We start from the raw sequence: 24,804 nt of genomic DNA on the forward strand, positions 1-24,804 counted from the left end.
ATACGTGTGAGATACACTGAATGGAAACCACAAAGCAGCTACACATGTATAGTACAGTATGTGTACACATAGTCACATGTACAATGCAGAAATTATACAACAATAAAACTGCACTGGACTAGTAATACTACATAAAGCTATGTATGTATACAGATATAACAATGCACAGTAAACACTGGATGTATATCACAGAATACTTGTACTAAATATTCCTGTAGTTATGCACTTGTTCTTAACTAACACTGTCTAAAACGACATGTAGAATACTTAAGTGTCCTGTTAAAGCACAGCGCTGATGAGGCAGGCGGATTTACAGAGGAGACAGTGCCCAACAGTCCCAGAATCAGCTCAGCTCTGTGTAATGGTGCCCAAACGCTGACAGGGAGTGAGGGAGAGAGAGAGATGCAGCTCCAGAGTGGGAACATCTGCTGTAGATGGCACCTGGGGCTGGGGGAGGGGATACAGGTCAGAGCCTTATCCCCTCTAAACAGTCACTTATATGAGAGAGCGCATAAAGATTTTAAACCATTTTTATTTCATATTAAAAAATATATAAAATTCAATTCTAGCATCAATATATGCATGAACCTGCCAAAGGCCTTTGGAACAATATAATTAATATTGCAACACACAAAAAATACCTATCATTGATTAGAAGACCAGGTCAGTCCAAAACTAACACTTATCACCAGCTGCCACTTATTTGCATAATGGGCTTCAGGATTCCTTATATTTCCACTTAGTGGCTGGAATACAACTTAATGTCCCGCATCAGTATATTCCAAATCCTTTATCCACAATGTGTAAATGTTGGTAATACTTGAATTTCATATATTAAATTGTTATTCAAAAAGTGCTGCTGCAAAATTCCCCCTTTAGTCCAAGATTTTATTCAGACTGTAGGACTTTATATAATTGTATGGCTAGGCTTGATTTTCCCTGCAGGGAACGGACTCCCATCCAGTGACACAAGAATGGTATTGTGTCTATCACCTGAGAAATAATTGTCAGTTTTAGAGAACTATGTCTCACCTCACCGCAGCCCGGGTGTGATGTTGGTATCTTCCCTCCACAGACAGCCGTGGCTAGCAGTCGGGATTTCTTCACTAATACCGCTGTGCTCACTGGACGCAACGTGTCCGCTTGTGAGACCCCAAGCCGCTGCAGTATGCCTCAGGAGTCTCCTCTGTCGGGCTTCCCCCTGCCGGAGCTTGTAGTTTAACTACGTGGTGTGATGTACTGCGGCCCCCAGCTACGGCAGCATGCCGCTGGATTTCCCCTGCTGGAGCCGTCTGACTTCTCCTCACCAGAGCTCGATCAGGCAGTCTGTAGCGTTTCACAGTAAGGAGTGATGTTGCTGGTCCTCCCGGTCCCAAACAGAGGAGTCCGTTTCACCGTCCTAATGGGGGGTGTCCAAACACGCTTGGCAGAGTGTCCTTAACGCGTTTCTCCGTTATAGAATTTTAACGGTTTCATCAGAAGGTAAATGTCTGTGCTTGACCCACCTTTATTTAAGAGGGATCTCCTCCAATCAATCTCTCTCATTCATCATGAGGGGCAGGTGTGCAACAGGTGTGTATGCATATATACATATTGTGGTCAGCTAAATATACTCCAATTTAGTTGAATTAAAAGAACTATATCATATAAAAACATATATTGAGATACCATACATATTGATCACATCCTCTTCAGAGGAGCAATACACAAAAATAAAAAATAAATATACCAAAAGAAACATTCTTTACATTTCTCTATGCAGTATTTAGCAATGGCAGCACATGAATACATCATTATCACCTCTATCAATCTAAATGTTAAACAGATCTAAAATACTACCTTGGCTATCCATAATAGGCATAGCCTAATGGTGAGAGCTACAGACTAACATCATGATCCCTCAGGGTTCTAATCCCACTACGGACTCAATTTGGTTAGAAATTCCCAATCAATATAAAGTGTGTTTCTATAGTGTCCACTATTCTCTCTATTCATTATATTATATTACATTTACAGCTACACTTTTTGGTATATTGAATACCGCTTATTACTTATGTAGCCCCAATCGTTTTTCTTGGGTACAAATAGCATAAAGAGACACCTTGCATTTAGATAATATATCCCCACTATATCGGGAAATATTATTCTTATAAATGTATACATGACCCATTACAAAAGGCCTCTCAAAATATATATTTTCTCCAGGAGAAAAAAAAGGGGGAATAACAATAAAGATAAATAGTTTGTTAAGGACTCATACCATTTTACACGCTCTATCTCTCTATCTCATATATATATGAGATAGAGAGATAGAGCGTGTAAAATGGTATGAGTCCTTATATATTAGTAAAAATACTCTCTTCTTTCCCTAAAGTAAATTTCTTTTCCTTTCTTTTTGTAAGATGATATGTCTCTGAAAATATCCTCTTGATATGTATCTGAAAACAAACTATTTCTCTTTATTGTTATTCCCCCTTTTTTTTCTCCTGGAGAAAATATATATTTTGAGAGGCCTATTGTAATGGGTCATATATACATTTATAAGAATAATATTTCCCGATATAGTGGGGATATATTATCTAAATGCAAGGTGTCTCTTTATGCTATTTGTACCCAAGAAAAACGATTGGGGCTACATAAGTAATAAGCGGTATTCAATATACCAAAAAGTGTAGCTGTAAATGTAATATAATATAATGAATAGAGAGAATAGTGGACACTATAGAAACACACTTTATATTGATTGGGAATTTCTAACCAAATTGAGTCCGTAGTGGGATTAGAACCCTGAGGGATCATGATGTTAGTCTGTAGCTCTCACCATTAGGCTATGCCTATTATGGATAGCCAAGGTAGTATTTTAGATCTGTTTAACATTTAGATTGATAGAGGTGATAATGATGTATTCATGTGCTGCCATTGCTAAATACTGCATAAAGAAATGTAAAGAATGTTTCTTTTGGTATATTTATTTTTTATTTTTGTGTATTGCTCCTCTGAAGAGGATGTGATCAATATGTATGGTATCTCAATATATGTTTTTATATGATATAGTTCTTTTAATTCAACTAAATTGGAGTATATTTAGCTGACCACAATATGTATATATGCATACACACCTGTTGCACACCTGCCCCTCATGATGAATGAGAGAGATTGATTGGAGGAGATCCCTCTTAAATAGAGGTGGGTCAAGCACAGACATTTACCTTCTGATGAAACCGTTAAAATTCTATAACGGAGAAACGCGTTAAGGACACTCTGCCAAGCGTGTTTGGACACCCCCCATTAGGACGGTGAAACGGACTCCTCTGTTTGGGACCGGGAGGACCAGCAACATCACTCCTTACTGTGAAACGCTACAGACTGCCTGATCGAGCTCTGGTGAGGAGAAGTCAGACGGCTCCAGTAGGGGAAATCCAGCGGCATGCTGCCGTAGCTGGGGGCCGCAGTACATCACACCACGTAGTGAATCTACAAGCTCCGGCAGGGGGAAGCCCGACAGAGGAGACTCCTGAGGCATACTGCAGCGGCTTGGGGTCTCACAAGCGGACACGTTGCGTCCAGTGAGCACAGCGGTATTAGTGAAGAAATCCCGACTGCTAGCCACGGCTGCCTGTGGAGGGAAGATACCAACATCACACCCGGGCTGCGGTGAGGTGAGACATAGTTCTCTAAAACTGACAATTATTTCTCAGGTGATAGACACAATACCATTCTTGTGTCACTGGATGGGAGTCCGTTCCCTGCAGGGAAAATCAAGCCTAGCCATACAATTATATAAAGTCCTACAGTCTGAATAAAATCTTGGACTAAAGGGGGAATTTTGCAGCAGCACTTTTTGAATAACAATTTAATATATGAAATTCAAGTATTACCAACACTTACACATTGTGGATAAAGGATTTGGAATATACTGATGCGGGACATTAAGTTGTATTCCAGCCACTAAGTGGAAATATAAGGAATCCTGAAGCCCATTATGCAAATAAGTGGCAGCTGGTGATAAGTGTTAGTTTTGGACTGACCTGGTCTTCTAATCAATGATAGGTATTTTTTGTGTGTTGCAATAATAATTATATTGTTCCAAAGGCCTTTGGCAGGTTCATGCATATATTGATGCTAGAATTGAATTTTATATATTTTTTAATATGAAATAAAAATGGTTTAAAATCTTTATGCGCTCTCTCATATAAGTGACTGTTTGGTGTAGAATCTGGTAACATTTCAGAATACTAATTGGGAGCAGCACCTAGATTTTAAGCGGTGTGATCAGCTAAGTAAAGTGATACTGTACGGAGATTAATTTATATTTTGTTTTCTATACACTTGCGCCTGAATTAATATACACGCACGGACGCAGGGGCAACCACAATTAAGTTGGGCCCTTTACGCACGTGCGTGTGTATATTTGTGTCCTTATCCCCTCTGCTGGACTTCACCACCGGGTACTATGGAGCCTATGTGAAATGGATTTTAGTAAATTCGACCTGTGCTCCTTGCCCTGGTGGATATAGTGGGGTCCCTGCACAGCCAAAGTTTCCATGCCAGTGGCGCGGTCTGTCTCCGGAGACCGCTTCTGGATTACGATTTCGGCAGGTCCAGCCTGAGAGACCCTGTTACCTAGATTTGCGGCCACGCGATCCAGGAGAGCAGCGGCGGTATCTGTGTGCCTGATGAAACCGGAGAGCCTCCGCTGTAAGTACACGACAACCAGGGCACGGGAGTATACAGCACCACTGGGGGATGTGAGGGAGCCGCAGCACGATATGTCAGCATGACATATAGCAACTAGTGCCTGTGCTGCGTTCTTGAAGTCTTCTTTCTTTTCAGAAAAGCTCTTTTTAGGGGTGCTAAGAGCAGCCCATCCGGTTAGCTTACAAACTGAGCTCCAGTGCCTGGAGGCGGGGCTATAGAGGAGGCGGTGCAGTGCATCTTGGGAACAGTCAAAGCTTTAGACTGTTGGTGCCTCGGATAAAGATCCAACTCTACACCCCAATGTTATTCCCTGTGGAATACCAGTGTACCCTGCTGCAGAAAGAGTGTTAATGAGAGAGAAAGAGAGGGGGAGGGGGGGGGAGTGTTAGGGAGAGAGAGGGGAGAGAGAGTGTTAGGGAGAGAGAGGGAGAGAGGGAGGAGAGAGAGTGTTAGGGAGAGAGAGGAAAGAGCGTGTTGGGGAGAGAAAGAGTGTTAGGGAGAGAGAGAGGAAAGTGTGTGTTAGGGAGAGAGAGAGGGGAGAGAGTGTTAGGGAGAGAGAGAAGAGAGAGAGTGGAACAGGGAGAGAGATGGAGTGAGAGAGACACTATTGTACCTGTCCTGATTACACAGCAGCACAGGAGGCGGGCACTCCTCGACATTAGGTCATGCCCCCAAACCACCCGCGATTTGCAGCAGTTTGGCACTGCTCTGCTGGGAGTTAGGGGTGGGGGAGTGCCGTTGCCTAGTCCCTGCGTTGCACGGAGGTTGTGATGTGCGGTTTTTAAACTGACCGCACATCGCTCCTCCTGTGTACATTGGCCGGCGCCTCTCATGTTTGGGGGGGGGGGCAAGCTGCCCCTTGCCCCACCCATTCTGACTCCTCTGGGGGTGAGTAAAGGGGTGTTTTCTCCTCTCCCCACCACCTTAACCCTCCCTGTGTTAGCCTGTCCACAGCCTAACACAACCCCCCCCCCTTTATGCCTGACTCTAACCGCAGAGATGCCTAATCCTAACCCACCCTACCCGTGGCCTAACCCTAACCTCTCCCCACCCGCATTCTAAATCTAAACCCCCCTGGGAGCTATATGTAATGGGAGGGGTACAATACTTACCTATACTTGCCAAAGGTCAACTGCTGTGTAGACTAAGAGGGAAATATAAAAAACAAACATTGTTAGTGGATGAACAAGCAGAAAGACAAACTACAAACAGTGGTGTGGTTGTGTAGAGAGAAAAATCTCTCTATGTAAATATGTTACTGTAACTATTAAGAACATGGAAAATGCCTAAAATAAGGACAGTTACCCAAAGGGCCTATTGTTTTTATATAATACACACATTGGGGGGATAAGTTCTTTTTATAGTAATAAGTGGGTACCTTCAAAAAATAAATTTGACCAGTAAATAATAACAGCTATAAATTGCTAACATTTAGGGGTCAATCCAATTGGATACGAGTTGCCATTGCTGCAACATTTCAACACTGGCAACGGCACCCAAACTTGCACTCTTTGTGGCCAGATAGGGCTGCGGGCACTTTTGAGCGAGTTTGGGCTGCTGGAAAGTGTGGCTGTTGTAAGACAAACTCACACCTAATTAAATTGACCCCTTAGTTGTTAAATGCGATAACATAGTAAAATATAACGGTGTAATTGTGGGCCTGATTCAGTTGTGGTTGTTAAAGTGACTGTTGCTGCAATTTTTTGCCGTTCACAGTTGCATCGCAGTCCACCTTGAGTGAGTCTGAGCAGTTGTAGGCTGAGCAAGTCTCCTAGACACAGAGGGCTCTCCAGCAGATATACAGGTCGCAATGGGTAGTTTATGCACACGCACGGAAAGGTGGTTGAACAGAATTGACACGCCTGTGTACAGTTAGCCACTCCCTTTACCACCCCAAATGCCGACTTCCTGTCAGTCACTTTGCGATGGGATCCTTTATGTGAGCTTGATCGCATCTTGGGGGTCATTCCGAGTTGATCGCACGTAGCAACTTTTTGCTGCTTGTGCGATCAACTAGATGCCGCCTATGGGGGAGTGTATTTTAGCATAGCAGGGCTGCGATCGCTTGTGCAGCCCTGCTATGCTAAAAACGTTTTGTGTAAAACAAGACTAGCCCTGCAGTTACTTACCCTCTGCGATGGATCCAGCGATGAAGGTGCCGGAATTGACGTCAGACATACGCCCTCCAAACGCCTGCGTTTGCATCTCCACACCCGGAAAACAGTGAGTTGATGCCCTGGAACGCCTTCCTCCTGTCAATCTTCTTGTGGTCGCTGTTGCGACTGCTTTCTTCATACACGGAGTCGCTGCAATGACGCGCCTGCGCAATGCGGGCGCCACGCATGTGCAGTTCTGACCCGTTCGCACCGCTGTGATGAACTGCAGCGTGCGAACGGGTTGGAATGACCCCCCTTGTGCGCAGTGCAGCTTACACGCATGCGCAGTGAAAAAACATTGAGCCACTTGCGTGCAACAGCAGCTTTGCATCCACATCTGAACTAGGCCCCCTGTACGGTAAGGAAAACGACTCTAGGAAAAAGGGCTATGTCACCTTTATTATACACTGCTCAAAAAAATAAAGGGAACACTAAAATAACACATCCTAGATCTGAATGAGTGAAATATTCTTATTAAATACTTTGTTCTTTACATAGTTGAATGTGCTGACAACAAAATCACACAAAAATTATCAATGGAAAACCAATTTATTAACCCATGGAGGTCTGGATTTGGAGTCACACTCAAAATTAAAGTGGAAAAACACACTACAGGCTGATCCAACTTTGATGTAATGTCCTTAAAAAAAGTCAAAATGAGGCTCAGTAGTGGGTGTGGCCTCCACGTGCCTGTGTGACCTCCCTACAACGCCTGGGCATGCTCCTGATGAGGTGGCGGATGGTCTCCTGAGGGATCTCCTCCCAGACCTGGATTAAAGCATCCGCCAACTCCTGGACAGTCTGTGGTGCAACGTGGCGTTGGTGGATGGAGCGAGACATGTTGTCCCAGATGTGCTCAATTGGATTCAGGTCTGGGGAACGGGCGGGCCAGTCCATAGCATCAATGCCTTCGTCTTGCAGGAACTGCTGACACACTCCAGCCACATGAGGTCTAGCATTGTCTTGCATTAGAAGGAACCCAGGGCCAACTCACCAGTATATGGTCTCACAAGGGGTCTGAGGATCTCATCTCGGTACCTAACGGCAGTCAGGCTACCTCTGGCGAGCACATAGAGGGCTGTGCACCCCCCCAAAGAAATGCCACCCCACACCATTACTGACCCACTGCCAAACCAGTCATGCTGGAGGATGTTGCAGGCAGCAGAACGTTCTCCTTGGCGTCTCCAGACTCTGTCACATCTGTCACATGTGCTCAGTGAGAACCTGCTTTCATCTGTGAAGAGCACAGGGCACCAGTGGCGAATTTGCCAATCTTGGTGTTCTCTGGCAAATGCCAAACGTCCTGCACGGTGTTGGGCTGTAAGCACAACCCCCACCTGTGGATGTCAGGCCCTCATACCACCCTCATGGAGTCTGTTTCTGATCGTTTGAGTAAACACATGCACATTTGTGGCTTGCTGGAGGTCATTTTGCAGGGCTCTGGCAGTGCTCCTCCTGTTCCTCCTTGCACAAAGGCGGAGGTAGCGTTCCTGCTGCAGGGTTGTTGCCCTCCTCCACATCTCCTGAGGTACTGGCCTGTCTCCTGGTAGCACCTCCATGCTCTGGACACTATGCTGACAGACACAGCAAACCTTCTTGCCACAGCTCGCATTGAGGTGCCATCCTGGATGAGCTGCACTACCTGAGCCACTTGTGTGGGTTGTAGACTCTGTCTCATGCTACCACTAGAGTGAAAGCACCGCCAGCTTTCAAAAGTGACCAAAACATCAGCCAGAAAGCATAGGAGCTGAGAAGTGGTCTGTGGTCACCACCTGCAGAACAACTCCTTTATTGGGGGTGTCTTGCTAATTGCCTATAATTCCCACCTGTTGTCTATTCCATTTGCACAACAACATGTGAAATTGATTGTCAATCAGTGGACAGTTTGATTTCACAGAAGTGTGATTGACTTGGAGTTACATTTGTTGTTTAAGTGTTCCCTTTATTTTTTTTGAGCAGTGTATATAAAGATAGGGAAATAGTCACTTGTTAGTGCTCTATTTCACATAATTTATACCATTTTTTTCCATTTCATAATTTGGTTATTCTATGGGGGAGATGTATTAAGCCCTGCAGAGTGATAAAGTGGACAGAGATAGAGTACCAGCCAATCAGCTCCTAACTGCCATGCTACAGGCTGTGTTTGACAAATGACAGATAGTAACTGATTGGTTGTTAGTTATTATTCCTCGCCTTTATCACTCTTCCAAGTTTAGTATATCTGCTCCCAGATTATTGATAATCTGTGGGCATAATGTGTAGAAGTGGCACTACTACTGCACGCGTCTTGTGTATAAGGTGCATTACTACTGTTGACATTATGCATATAAGGGGCACTACTGTGGGCATAATGTGTATAAGCAGCACAACTGCCATGGGCATTATTTATAAGGGGCATTACTACTGTGGGCATTATGTGTATAATGGGCACTACTGTGTAGCATAATGAGACTAGGGGTGCTACTCTGTGACGTAATGTGAAAAAGGGACACTGCTATGTGGCATACTATGCATCAGGGGCACTACATGTGGTGTAATGCAAATAACATTGTGCTATAGTGTGGCGTAATATGAATTCAGAGTAGTATTGTGTGGCCATGCTCCTTCTTTATGAGACCACACCCCTTTTTCAGGCAGCTCACTGTCACTTTACAAAGTATGGGAGGGATCAAATTTATAGTTTGCAGGAGGGCGCTAAACACCCTAGCACTGCCCCTGCCCCTACACCATCTGTATGTCCTATTCTGAGCTGTGCCCTTCTGCATGTTTTGTATTGTCCACTCTCCCCCAACATAGGGGTAAATTTACTAACATTCGTATTTTCCCGTTTCAGGTCAAAGTTCAATCACGAATGACATCGAAAGTGTAAAACTGCAACTTTTTGAATTTGTTACGACGGATTTACTAAGCTGCCGTATTCGGGTTTTTCTTTTGTTCCGATGTCGATGTCATTCGTTTTTTTTTTTTTTACGGCAGTGATTAGCAAAACACTGCCGACTTTTTTACAATGAATCTCGGCCGGATCTGTGTGATCCGTGCTGGGGTTCATTTTTTTTTTTTTTTTTTTTTTAATTAAACACTGTAAAATCCTTAAAAAAAATTGCGTGGGGTCCCCCCTCCTAAGCATAACCAGCCTCGGGCTCTTTGAGCCGATCCTGGTTGCAGAAATATGGGTAAAAAAATGACAGGGGTTCCCCCATATTTAAGCAACCAGCATCGGGCTCTGCGCCTGGTCCTGGTTCCAAAAATACGGGGGACAAAAAGAGTAGGGGTCCCCCGTATTTTTAAAACCAGCACCGGACTCCACTAGCTGGACAGATAATGCCACAGCCGGGGGTCACTTTGATATAGTGCCCTGCGGCCGTGGCATCAAAAATCCAACTAGTCACCCCTGGCCGGGGTACCCTGGGGGAGTGGGGACCCCTTCAATCAAGGGGTCCCCCCCCCAGCCACCCAAGGGCCAGGGGTGAAGCCCGAGGCTGTCCCCCCCCCCCATCCAATGGGCTGCGGATGGGGAGGCTGATAGCCTTTTGTGATAATGAAAAGATATTGTTTTTAGTAGCAGTATTACAAGGCCCAGCAAGCCTCCCCCGCATGCTGGTACTTGGAGAACCACAAGTACCAGCATGCGACGGAAAAACGGGCCCGCTGGTACCTGTAGTACTACTACTAAAAAAATACCCAAAAAAAGACAAGACACACACACCGTGAAAGTAAAGATTTATTACATACATGCACACAAACATACATACATACTTACCTTATGTTCACACGAGGGTCTGTCCTCTTCTCCAGTAGAATCTAAGGGGTACCTGTTGAATAAATTCTACTCACCAGATCGCGGGTCCCAGTCTTCTCGGGGCATCCATTTGTAATCCACGTACTTGCATAAAATAAGAAAACGGAAAGCCGAGCCACGAACTGAAAGGGGCCCCATGTTTTCACATGGGACTCCTTTCCCCGAATGCCAGAAACCCACTCTGACTGATGTCTAAGTGGGTTTCTTCAGCCAATCAGGGAGCGCCACGTTGTAGCACTCTCCTGATCGGCTGTGTGCTCCTGTACTGTATGACAGGCGGCACACGGCAGTGTTACAATGTAGCGCCTATGCGCTCCATTGTAACCAATGGTGGGAACTTTCTGCTCAGCGGTGACGTCACTTTAGGTCAACCGCAGGGCAGAAAGTTCCCACCATTGGTTACAATGGAGCGCATAGGCGCTACATTGTAACACTGCCGTGTGCCGCCTGTCATACAGTACAGGAGCACACAGCCGATCAGGAGAGTGCTACAACGTGGCGCTCCCTGATTGGCTGAAGAAACCCACTTAGACATCAGTCAGAGTGGGTTTCTGGCATTCGGGGAAAGGAGTCCCATGTGAAAACATGGGGCCCCTTTCAGTTCGTGGCTCGGCTTTCCGTTTTCTTATTTTATGCAAGTACGTGGATTACAAATGGATGCCCCGAGGAGCCTGGGACCCGCGATCTGGTGAGTAGAATTTATTCAACAGGTACCCCTTGGATTCTACTGGAGAAGAGGACAGACCCTCGTGTGAACATAAGGTAAGTATGTATGTATGTTTGTGTGCATGTATGTAATAAATCTTTACTTTCACGGTGTGTGTGTCTTGTCTTTTTTTGGGTATTTTTTTAGTAGTAGTACTACAGGTACCAGCGGGCCCGTTTTTCCGTCGCATGCTGGTACTTGTGGTTCTCCAAGAACCAGCATGCGGGGGAGGCTTGCTGGGCCTTGTAGTACTGCTACTAAAAACAATATCTTTTCATTATCACAAAAGGCTATCAGCCTCCCCATCTGCAGCCCATTGGATGGGGGGGGACAGCCTCGGGCTTCACCCCTGGCCCTTGGGTGGCTGGGGGGGGGGGACCCCTTGATTGAAGGGGTCCCCACTCCCCCAGGGTACCCCGGCCAGGGGTGACTAGTTGGATTTTTGATGCCACGGCCGCAGGGCACTATATCAAAGTGACCCCCGGCTGTGGCATTATCTGTCCAGCTAGTGGAGCCCGGTGCTGGTTTTAAAAATACGGGGGACCCCTACTCTTTTTGTCCCCCGTATTTTTGGAACCAGGACCAGGCGCAGAGCCCGATGCTGGTTGCTTAAATATGGGGGAACCCCTGTCAATTTTTTCCCCATATTTCTGCAACCAGGATCGGCTCAAAGAGCCCGAGGCTGGTTATGCTTAGGAGGGGGGACCCCACGCAATTTTTTTGGGGAAAATAACCACTTTCCCACCCCTTCCCACTGATATTCATGCACGGATCTCATGGATCCCTGCATGCCTATCCAATCACGGAAAAAAAAAGCAGGTCTGTTTTTTTTTAGCACTTTTTTACGAGTTGTATTTTTTCACGGCAGTGTTTGTTTTTTTTTTGCTTTGCACTTCTTAGTAAATTACCGAGATTCATACTTAAACAGCCGCGTTTTGACCGATGGTGTATTCATTCGTAATTTTTTTCTTGGACTTGCAAAAAATTACGAATGCCCTCATCACTGCCGTGATTATTGCTTAGTAAATTACCGAGATGACACTTTGATGAAAAAACGGCATCTCGGTCAAAATCGGGAGCTTAGTAAATTTACCCCATAGTCTCTGTTTTGTACCGTGCTCTCAACACCCCCCCCCACACACACACACACAATTACACAAGTATGGTAACTTACCGCCTGCATGTTACACAAGTATGGTAACTTACTCTGCAAATCTCTTTGCCAGATGATGATCTAAACAACCAGAATTTCTTGGTCAGACATACTATGTGTATAATTGTACTACTACATTTTGTTGCGTACTTTCAACTTTATTAATTTCAATTTATCTAATGTATTGACTTTTTTCCATCTAAAACCAAGATCCTGTCTCATAGAGACCCAAGTTATCTGCTCCAGATTTTATCTTCCCTAGTGTTAGGACCATGTTAGTATCATACACTACCCACAGTGTGCAGGTTACAGTCATAATGATAGAGCTACTGTAACTATCACTTATATTACAAATGATGTGTATAAGGGGCACTACTACTGTAGGCATTATGTGTATAAGGGACACTACTGCTGTGCGCATTATGTGTAAGGGGCACTTCTACTGTGGGCATTATGTGTATAATGGGTACTACTACTGTGGACATTATGTGTAAGGTACAATACTACTGTGGGCATTATGTGTATAAGGGGCACTATGGACATTATGTATAAGGGGCACTACTATGAGCATTGTGTATAAAGCATTATGTACACAGAGCACTACTATGTGGCATTAGGTGTACAAGGGCCACTACTACTGTGGACATTGTGTGTATATGTGGCACCAATGCTGTGTGCATTATGTATATATGGGTTACCACTACTATGGGCATTATGTACATAGGGGCACTAGTACTGTGGGCATTATGTGTATAGGGGGCACTACTAATGTGGGCATTATGCATATAAGCTGCACTACTACTGTGGGCATTATTTGTATCAGTGGCACTACTAATGTGGGCACTATTTGTAAGAGGCACTACTACTGTGGGCATTGTGTGTGTAATGAGCACTACTGTGTAGCATAATGTGACTAGGAGGCACTACTGTGTGACGTAATATGAATAAGGGACACTATGTGGCGTACTATGAATCAGGGGCACTACTTGCGGTGTAATGTGACTAAGATTGTGCTTTTGTGTGTTGTAATTTAAATTGTGAGTATTACTGTGTGGCCATGCCCCTCCTTGGTGAGACCACACCCCTTATTCAAAAAGCTCAGTCACTTTACAAAGTATGGGAGGGCTCAAATATATAGTTTGCAAGGGGGCACTCGTTCACCCTAGCACCGCCCATGCCCGTGCCACACTATCTGTATGTCCTATACTGAGCTGCCCCCTTCTGCATGTTTTGTATTGCCCGCTCTCCCCCACCATACTGTAGTCTCTGTTTTGTACTGTGCTCTCAATACCCCCCTCCACACACACAATTACACAAGTATGGTAACTTACCTCCTACATGTTATCCTCCAGTCCTTACTGCCTCTGCGACCCCTCCCGTCGTCTTCAACTGACACTTTGCAGATCTCTTTGCCGGTCACCCGACACTCTACAAATCTCTTTGCCAGAAGATGAAAAAACACAAAAGACTATCCTTAAGAATAGTACTAGTTTAAGTATAATAGAAATAGAAGTACAACAAAATGTCCATGAGTCAACCCCTTTTCCAATTTTCCTTAAACCAAACGTACTTTAAAATGTATCAATTTGCCATTTATCTATTTTATTTACTTTTTCATCCCAAAGCAAGATCCTGCCTCAAAGACTTATCCGCATCCCCTGTATGTGTGCTTGTCTGTAACGCTATATTTTTACTCCTAAATATGTCATTCCTTCCTGAGCTTTTCCTAATTATGTGTCCTTGTACCTATATTCCCTGTTCTGTCTACCTTGTCTTGCCTTTCAGCGGACTATACTGCACTCTGTCTTCCTTACCCCCTTCATCATACCCTGCTATTTAGGACTCACCTCATACCGGGTGGTCTTCAGTATGCCGGCTGTCGGGATCCCGGCACACAGTATACCGGCGCCGGAATCCCGACAGCCGGCATACCGACACTTATTCTCCCTCGTGGGGGTCCACGACCCCCCTGGAGGGAGAATAAAATACCGTGCCCGCAGCGTGGCGAGCGCAGCGAGCCTGCAAGGGGCTCATTTGCGCTCGCCACACTGTCGGTAAGCCGGCAGTTGGGCTCCCGGCGCCGGCCTACCATACTACACCCCCTCCTACCTGTCTTCCTGCATGGTAACTGGAAACTTCAGCAGCTGTAGATAGAATGTTACAGGAAGAAGCATTGTGATGTCACAGGCTAGTTATGTCACAGGCTAGGTGTGATGTCACAGTAACCAGCAGCAAAGCTACAGAGTTACAGCTATCTTACATATACATTTTATACTTCAATTATAACTGGATTTACATGAATTTTTAGTTTACAACAAAAACAAGATTAGTATAGAAAATGAACTATACAGCAATGTTGTACAGAGTGCCCCAATTTATAGGTAAAGGGAAAATATAAGTGAAAGGGATTTCTAGACTAAATCACCACTTATATTTTATAGGGAAATAAAGTGCTTTATCTAACAGACTGAATCAATCATATCCAACTGTCCCGATTTTTTGGGGGGCATCTACGTTTTTTGGGACTGTCCTGGTGTCCCACCCACGGGTCGCAGTGTCCCCACATGTGGGGTGGGGTGGGGCAGTTGGGAGGCTCCTGTCAATTGCTCCTCTGCTGTAGAGCTGTGTGCTCGGTCCACAGCGCATAGGCACTTGCCCTATTTTAGGTATGGATGGAGGGAGGGGGAGGCCGCGCACCAATTAACTTTCTGGCACAGGGCATCAAAATGTCTAGTTACGGCTCTGCTGGCCACACCCCTTTTACACCATGGAGCAGTTGTTGCTGGTAATTAAAATTTCCTGTGCACCGGCTGAATATAATTTGTCAGTTTCTCTTCTAAGCGCATCTCACAACTTTTAAAATAAGGGCAAAAATTTTCGCCACCCACTATCCAGTTGGAAATGCCCACAATGTGCCCAGCCACACATATAGATTAGTGTAGCCATGCCCCCATGTTTGTTTATCTTTGGACATCAGGACTGTCAGTCATGCATCCTCCTCCAAATAATTTGTCTGTGAGGTTGATACACATTTTAAACACAGAATAAGCAAATATAAGGTGCATGAAAAATACATCATACGTGCCGACTTTTACTAAACTCCTATTCCGGAGAAGACTAGAGAGGAGTCGTGGCTGAACACTAGAAGGTTGGGCCGGACACTCGGTGTCATTAATCCCTGGCCCCTCCCCACAGATCCATAATTCCTGGCATTACACTCCCCATCCTGCCCATTTCACTAGGACATGGGTGGGATGCAGGTAGTGCGCCCACTTTTCTAGAGGTCAGGGGGACTAGCCGAAAAATCGCAATTCTCCCAGATGTTCCAGGAGGGTAGGGAAGTATGAAATACATAAAACCTATTTTTCTCTGCCATCTTATTGGGACACTAGACTCTGGGGTATAGGGTATCCTTTAGGATGTTGGTGCGTTAAATAATGAAAGTATTTGTGCTCCTCCCTTTCATACATCCCCATCCTATAGGGGACTCTGATGTTAAAGTGAACATAGGACAGAGTGATTCTTGTTAAGTTTGAATATCACTTTTTCAAATTTACTGTTAATTTATGTGAGTTGACCACTGAGGCACCATGTGGAGTAGACAGTCCCACTTGGCTGTGTGCAATTCCAAGTGTCTGAGGAAGTACTGTGCGCAGTACCACATCCCACAACACTACTTTCAATGTGGGTTGATTCTGGGGGAAAAGTGGGTCTTCAAAGATGACACTGTTAGTGACTGAGGGACCCGTACTGCCACCGCACTGTCGGGCAGCTGAAGCAAGATAGGTGCCTCATCTTTCCCAGTGACATGATGGTGGAGCACCTGTCCGCTTGCTGTGGGGCCCATGGACAACTAGGCTCCACGCATGAGGCAGGGAAAATACTGCCTCACAGTATACACAGTTGCATCACTATGGGGCTATAGTGAATACAGAAAACATGGGATATCAGGAACTGCACTATTACACATTCCATCAGTTTTTATGCAACATGTTACATAAATTGAGTGTTATAGAATCACATACTCACCCTGTAGCTTTATATATTACCAGTATTTATATGTTAATACTGCAGGTTAAGATTCTACAGTCATACAGTTTTGATCATGAAAATGATTAAGGCGCATGATGCAATAAAGGACTTAGGATGAAATGAGCAGGAAGAGCCAGAGCCACTCTATAAAGAAAGGCACAGACCAAATTCCGTTCTCCCAACATTTCACCTCCAGCCTCCATCAGTCTATTAGATGAGGGCCAGCCCAACCATCTAACAAGGCTTCTGCAGATATTAACACTGCCAAAATGGTAAGCAGCACCATCTTTCCATAATGCAGTGTAATTTAGAATGGTCTTTACTATAAGAATTCAAAGTGAATCAATGCAAGGGTTGTCCTTAAGGTAATCCGGGCCTGGAGGAAGGGATAAATCAGAAGTCGTGTGTCCCAGAGTACCCAAAGCAGCTGCAACATCTGTTATTCATTTGAATTCTGAGATAAATGTAAGGAATTGGAATGATGTGCACTTTACTGTTAGACGGATGCTTATACAGGTAAATTGTAATCAAGGTTCTGGGTTGAAAACACAAACACTGCCGATTATTGGAACCTGCTCACCTTTCTTCCCAGTAACACTGCAACTCCTCTCATTGCATCCAGCTTGGAGTAAGTCAAGGGTGCAGCTGGGTCTGTGCAAGTTTGTGAATGTGAACTGTACAGGGTGATACAAAAGTCGCAGTACACCCTTTTGTTTCAAAAACTGTGTAGAAAATGGGAAAACTGAATTCTCCAGTAAGGTATGGGTGAGGTGGGCTATCTTTTAGGGTATGTACCGAACATGGTTGCCATCTTGAAATCGGCCATATTGAATCAAAGTCAGTTTTCCCATTTCCAGCACAGTTTTTGAAACAAAAGGCTGTACTCTGACTTTTGAATCATCATGTATAAGTGAAATGCATGTCCAGTAAGTGGCGCACTTTTTCAGGCACTACTGATTATAGACTGTGTATAGTTAAGAATCAGGAGGAACTGAACTGCTACTGTGTGTGGGGTTCTATTTAGTCTTAATCCAGCTTTGACTATGCAGATTTAACTTTTACTTTGCTGAGGGCAGAGTGCTCAGTTACAGAATGTTCTCCATTAATGTCAACATTACAAACAGAAAAAATCAAGAACATCAACTCAAAAGTAATTTATTTTTATTTTGGAACACAAAAAAATGCAAAAAAAATGATGCTCCTAGTCAACAATTTATCAGTAGCTACAACATTGCCACTATGTACAAAATATCCAATGATAAATGTGCTAAACATATAAAAATACAGTATGCATTACATATATACAATGTGCAAAACATCTGGCATTCAAACATTATGATATGGAAATGATTGCAGGGGGTGCAAACTGCAAATACGAAGGCATCAAACTTCTCATAGAAAGGCAATATATGAATGGGCCCTGAACAAAGTCACACAGTCCTTGTCCTATTTGTTTTCGGCTTCTAAATTTGTACACAGGTTTTGCAGTCCCTAACAGCAGCGAGGTCGCTGTGGTACTTTCATGTTCAGCAAAATGAGCCACTAGCAAAACAAAACGAATCAGTAACCTCACAAAACCTCTTCTGCAACATTAGAGACAGTTGTATTAGTTCTGGAAACTGTTCTCAAGAAAGTACTTTAAAAAAAAAATGATGTAAAAATAGTTTATAATAAACCTTCAAAGTGACTCCCTTTGGCAATATAGCTAGAAATGCTTGTATTTGTTAGGGGGGAAATTAGCCAAACTAGTATTTTCTGAGTTGTTTATAGAATATTCAGAAGGGATTAAAAGAAACTGTCCCTTTCTACACCAGTATCACCTGCCACAACATCTGCTGCACTTCCAATGATCTCAGGTTTCCACTTGTGTAGCAGACTTTGGTTGCAGGACTCTTGAGATATTATAGTCATCCTAGAAACACCTTTAGACAACGGCAAAGAAACTCTTGAGACAAACTGATGAATAGCGTAAGGATATTTAACCTTGAGGAAAAAAATATGTAAAATAGTGTCTGTAAACCAACAAAAATTTTCAATAAAGAGCAATTAAGGAAAGGATCTATTTAACACTGCTGAAGACACACTTTGGCGCACACAATCATTTTGTTAAATTACTTAAAATACTACCAAAAAGCCGATATGTCTAGAGTAACCGGTGAAAAACACCATAACAAATGTGCACCTTTTATTCAACATAATGGTAGTGTAAGCAATGCATAGTAACATCACAACTTCATTTAAAGCTGCAGGTAGTAGGAGCAAGCTTGCTTTTCAACAGTAAAACAATGTACTACAGATGAAAGCGCAAAAACCCTTTTGTATAAAATAAAAGTAATTTAGAGATGATAGCAAATAACTGAATAGGAGTACACTGCAAGCTTCCAGAACATTATTTTTGAACATCTACTTATGTAGCGCCAGCATATACTGTTGCGCTTTACAATTAAAAGGTCCCTTCTTCATTGAATTACATCAAAGCTTAGCTACCGCTAAAAAAGCATGTACAATGTACTAGGCACACCATATAAAAATGTAATGGGGTATTCATAAACGGGGGAAGGCTGGTGCTCAAGAATACACACAACTAGCTTTGTGACATTAGCATATCTCTGTGACATCCCTATGCTTGCACTTGATCTACAATCAAAGTTGGCACATTTATGGTGTGCTTACAGGTGCATACTCATCCTGGCTAACCAATACTTACTTGCCTACTGTACTGTATTTTGGGAGTTGCCCTGGACTCCAGAGAGATTAGGACACCCTCCCAGGTCTGAACTGTGATTATGTGATTAGCTAATCACAAGAATGGCCATGAAGATGTGACTTGCGTTGTCAAACTTACCCCTTGGACTTCCACTCAAGGCCCAAAAAGTAGGTAAGTATGGTACAATAGGAAGATTGGGGAGGGCAGAAGATAGTACTAGCTTTGTTCCTGAGAAGCACACACCTACAGATATGTAGGCTTGACACTAAGATGGACTAAAATGGGGAACACACCAGGGAAACATAGAGGTGTTCCCACACTATCCTTTTCTGAGCAAAAATCAAAGGATGTTTAATAATTCACCTTCAGTTTCAATAAGTTGCAGTTTTACTGGAGAGCACTGCAGTCATGGATGGAGAATGAAACGCCCCATGCAAGCCTCCATCTGTATGATGCAATAATAATATTGAGGGGGAATACCCACCAGTAAACCTCAGGTTTCAACTCCATGCTGATTTAATAATGTGACATGTTGCAATCTTAAATAGTTCAATGTTTCCCTATTCAGTTAATTATTAGAAACTTTCAGCTTAAAATAATATTCCCTTAAAAAACAATATTTACCCTCCATGACTACACACTAACTTTTTACTCAGATATGATTGTGCTTAAAAGCAGAAATAACAGTTACGTACATTGCGTCCATTCGCCAAAGATCACAAAAATATTGAAAAGTTCCCAAACTTTTTTGCTTTGTAAATTGTACATGATTTTAAGAACGTATCAAGTAAACATCAACATATACTAAACAATGTAAATGTTTTTTCATGGTTTACTCATCAACTGGGACTGAATTAGAGATGTGCGGGTTTGGATTTACCTGGATCTCAAAATGGCATCTTATTGGCTTCCGGATATCAGGTGTTTTGGATATCCAATAAGAAAAATCCAGATAAATCTGAACATGCGTTAATTCTGGCATTAAGAACGGAGTAAATCCGAACCCGCACATCTTTAGACTAAATACTTTTTTTTGAGAGATTTCTATTTATATTTTTTTTTGTTAAAAAGAATATTTTAATTTTAAGAAAGGCTTAAAATTATTAAACCATTAGTGCCAAATACTACAAATATTACAAAAACAATAGAAATGTTATCTTCTGGGTTAAACGCATAAAATACCTGTATACAAAGGTATTTCATTTCAGAAGAATTTAAACAAAAAAAATTGATTCAGTGGGAAGAGGACGTGTATCAAGAAATCCCCCAAGTGTCTGTAATGAACCAATGAAGAATAAATAAAGTAACTGCCAAGAAAGAATTGATCTTCTTTGTACAAGATTCTTACTAAATGGTTCTAACTCAACTAATTTCAGTCTAGCACTATATTACTATTACACTTCCAAGAGTGTCCACTGTTTGAACTGCTCCATTAAAGAGTTAACATTTTGAAATTGGAAAGTATGTGGATTTATTCTTTGACTGTCTAGTAGGTAATGGTTTTAATGATCATAGGCCGAGTACCAGTTGCTAATGATCAATATATCGGCTGGACCATCGGCTCGTGTGTAATGCCGACATGTGTACACTATGAACGACATTGTTCACAGACATGTCAGGTCGGTTCTGCAGCATATATGACACTGAGAAATCATACAGATGTATCAGTACATCTGTCGACCCCATATCCTCCCTTGAAACAGAGATTCCCCTTTCATGCGAGATCTACCCAGCCTGGCTGTCTAGAAGTCTAATTTTCACGTACAAAGTGGATTATACACTGAGATACACAGTAGGAAGAGCACTTCCATATTTCTCTGCCTTAAAAGCACAAAAAGGAAACGAAAAAGAAATAGGAGGCTCCACCTATATTGTAGACTAAAAAGGGGTATCTAACTGTATAACTCATTTTCCATTCTATGAAAGGAACACAGGCTACAGAAAGTCAGGTAATGTGGACTGCATTGCTGATAAAGGTTGGGTCTTCCATATCCAAAACACTTGGGACCCGAAACATTATGGATATTTGATTTTTCCGGAATTTGGAATATTTGCATACCATAAGGTGATACCTTGGGTATGTGACCCATTCTAATGACAAAATGAATTTATGTTTCATAGACACCTTATACCCACAGCCTGAAGGTAATTGTATTCAATATTTGTAATAATGTTGTGCATTAAACAAAGATTGTGTGCAATAAACCATCGTAAAAGCAAAGGTGACACTATCTCAGTCGCACTAAAAAAATTCTGTGTTTTGGAATTTGGGATATTTGAGACCCAACCTGTACTTATTTTAATTTTACGTATCTTTCTCTATATCCTACAGTTTGAACATCTTAGATTTTAAACCCACTTTTTGTCTTTATTAATTTGGTAGAATTGCTAAAACTAAAAAAAAAATAAAAAAAAAAATATTATTTAATAGGCCATACCATAAAGTAATTAATCTTATATGACAAAGTCTTCTCAACGGAAATATGAATTAAACTTCCTGGAATTGTAAACACCTTCTTTAGAACCGTAGGCTACAGATTATTTCTCTATAATATTTTATTGCACCCTCCCCAAAGAACGTACAAAAGCTGGTCTATAATGACATGAAAGCCATGTATATACATTTTTATGGGGTGTGGGTGGGGGGGAACTGAATGTCTCCCATTACTGAAAAATAGAAAAACATATATAATAAAATGCTCTTTAAAACCCTATGTGCCTGACTATGCATATTTGCCTTCATATAGAGTTTTGCCCACCTGGTACATGCAGAATTAGCATACTGCTATTCTTAGTCAACAAAAAAAAAAAGTCTGCGACTTGTGTATTTACATTCCATTCCGCTGTTCATATACATGAACTCTTGACTATAGCTGCGTGGCTATACGTCTTTTTTCAAAAAATATTTTATATACATTTTTATTTTTTGTTGCAGACTGTTCTACATTGTAATTCCTTTTTCACATATGCTGCCAGAAGTAAATCATTATACAGTATAACATCTGTGTTTTGGTGCGTTACCTTTGGAGAAAATAAGCAAGGATTGTGCGCTCATTTGTAACTGATAATCTCTTCTTCACAATTGTTTAATAAGTTTTTGTACAGTATATTACAGCAAGTTTTGGAAAGGAGGCCTTAAAAATTATCCCTTTGTTCCATTACAAAAGAAAAAATAAGGTAATACAAAATAAAGCAAAGCTACAAAACGTGTAGAGAAAGTGCAGGCATTACTTATGAGCCCCAAGTATTCCAGCCACAAAAGTACAGTTCTGCAACGTTATATTATCAACTTTACAAGGTCAAAACTCAACAGATTAAGTTGGGTATATGAATTGTACACTGAAGATAATCATTTTATATAGTACCAGGGATAGATCTCTGGTCTGTATATGCTTGTGAAAATATTGAGTATGAACCCTGAACCAGTCAGCGCTTTGCCATGTAATCATATAGGCTCAGCCTGTTCACAGGAACAGTCAAGTGCAGTTTTGAATATTAAAATGACAAACAAAAAAAAGAAAAAAAGAGTAGAAGAACAACAGAACATTACCAACATTGAATCTAATGTATATTTCTGTACAAATACCCCACTGAACATTCCATCACATATCATTCAATCCCCAAATGCTTCAAAATCTATGCTGCATTGTTAACCATTTAGGTTTATTTGTTTGCTGTACAGTGTAGTGTCTCTCCTAGTGGCCCATCAGTGACACACTTGGGAATCCAGTGCAGTTAAATGCTGCAGATCTCTTTATTTTCTGCTGTCGGGTGTAATTGCTACAATTACAACCATACTTCCAGCCTTTGTTTTCAAAGTGAAACCCCACTTTGAGATCTACGCTAAATCAATTAGTCCCACTGCAATTGCAAGTCATTAGTGTCCAAAAAGTCAGTGGAGAACATGCTTGGTAAAGTAGAGCTTAAAGGAGTAAGAGAAGAGGCAGAATTGGGCATTGTAATGTCCAGCCACTCCATGTTATCCAGGTTTGTGTCTTGAAGGTCTAGAGATAAACAACTGTTTGCAGTGAACGGTGTATCATTTGTCTCCATTGGGGTGGAATCATGATCCAGTATGCTGTGATGCTGAAGCAGATCATTGTTCAGATCATCTATCAGAGAAAATGCATCTTGGCCATCACTATGCCTTTCCAGATGAGGAATGTTAGTTCCCGGTGGTAGGGTTCCTTCTAAAAATGCCTCCAGGTGGCTTTCTAAGCTAAGAGATAGACTATTTGTTGGTTCCAGAGCCAGCGGAGGTGCTACATGAATCTGCGGCGGTGGCTTTGATATCACTGTGTTCACTGGCATGGTGGTGACACTAGCAGTAACTGGTCGCATCTTTGATATAGGAGAAGGCTCTTCTTTTATAAGAGGGGAAATCTCTGTAAAAATGAAAGACAGACAGTTAATGCTTTTAAAAGCATAACATAATAAAAGGAAAGGTTATAAAACAAATAGAAATAAAACATGAAATACTGTAAAATAAAGGACTACAACAGGTCACCTACTATCTTGTTCACAAATAATATGAACAGTAAAAAGCCTGCAACAACAGTTTAAAGCAGGGGCATGCAGATTTACAAACAAATATATGACAGATGCTAAAGGTTGGGGGGGGGGGGGGGGGTTTATCCAAAACCATCCTCATGAACGAATAAAACAAAATACAGAAATGGGCCATGTATTGATTCACAGGATCATTTATTAACAGGCCCAATAGGCATCTTTCTGAAAGTTCCTGATGATATTCTAAAAAATAAGACCACAAATAACATATGTAATCTTATGCTGGAGTCCTAGCTTGTATCATAGCCCTTCGTATACAGATTCAGGCTCAGCCGCACAGATGTACAAGTGTCACATATCAAATGAATCAGTACAGTCTCAGGAAGCGGTCTTGCTGCACCGCATTGTGCATATTCAAGTTAAAAAGATGATAGGCAGCATCTTGCGCTACATGGCATCGACACGCATCTCACGCCACATAGTGTAATGAGGCTGGGTGTATGAGGGCACATCTGTATATGTCCTCATGCCCTTGATGAAAACCTGTTTGACTGAAACATACTGTATATGCCAGGCATTCTGCATATGTTGTACATTTTTGAATTACAGATTTTTGTTTTTATTCAGCTCTTATAAAGTGTTGATACTTCCACTCTGCATACAGACAGGAATATCTATGACTCCTCCTATGAATCTTACACCGGATTACTAATAATATTTGCTGCAGTCATGACTGCTGTCTCTTTCTCTCTCTCTCTCTATATATATATATATATATATATATATATATATATATCTATATATATATATATATCTATATATATATATCTATATCTATCTATCTATCTATCTATATATATATATATATATATATATATCTATATATATCTATATCTATATATATGTGTTGAGTATCCCTTATCCAAAATTCAAAATCACACATTTCTGGTTTCCCTACTGAGATAATGACACATATATATGTATATTATATTATATATCTATATAATATATTTATATATACACTTAATATATAATATATATGTC

The 24,804-nt window shown here is 42.1% G+C and overlaps 1 protein-coding gene across 3 annotated transcripts in view; it reads right to left on the reverse strand.

Moving 5' to 3' along the window:
- Positions 1-17,688: 17,688 nt before the first annotated feature.
- Positions 17,689-24,804, reverse strand: part of MRTFB (myocardin related transcription factor B) — a 192,417-nt gene continuing 185,301 nt past the window's right edge. For all 3 annotated transcript variants that reach the window (XM_063934322.1, XM_063934321.1, XM_063934323.1), the window contains one exon: positions 17,689-23,636. In XM_063934322.1, the coding sequence (XP_063790392.1) occupies positions 23,104-23,636 (533 nt within the window). In that variant the 3' untranslated portion in view covers positions 17,689-23,103. The remainder of the gene's footprint in view (positions 23,637-24,804) is intronic.

Source organism: Pseudophryne corroboree, chromosome 7 (assembly GCF_028390025.1).
Source record: "Pseudophryne corroboree isolate aPseCor3 chromosome 7, aPseCor3.hap2, whole genome shotgun sequence".
Classification (NCBI taxonomy): Eukaryota; Metazoa; Chordata; class Amphibia; order Anura; family Myobatrachidae; genus Pseudophryne; species Pseudophryne corroboree.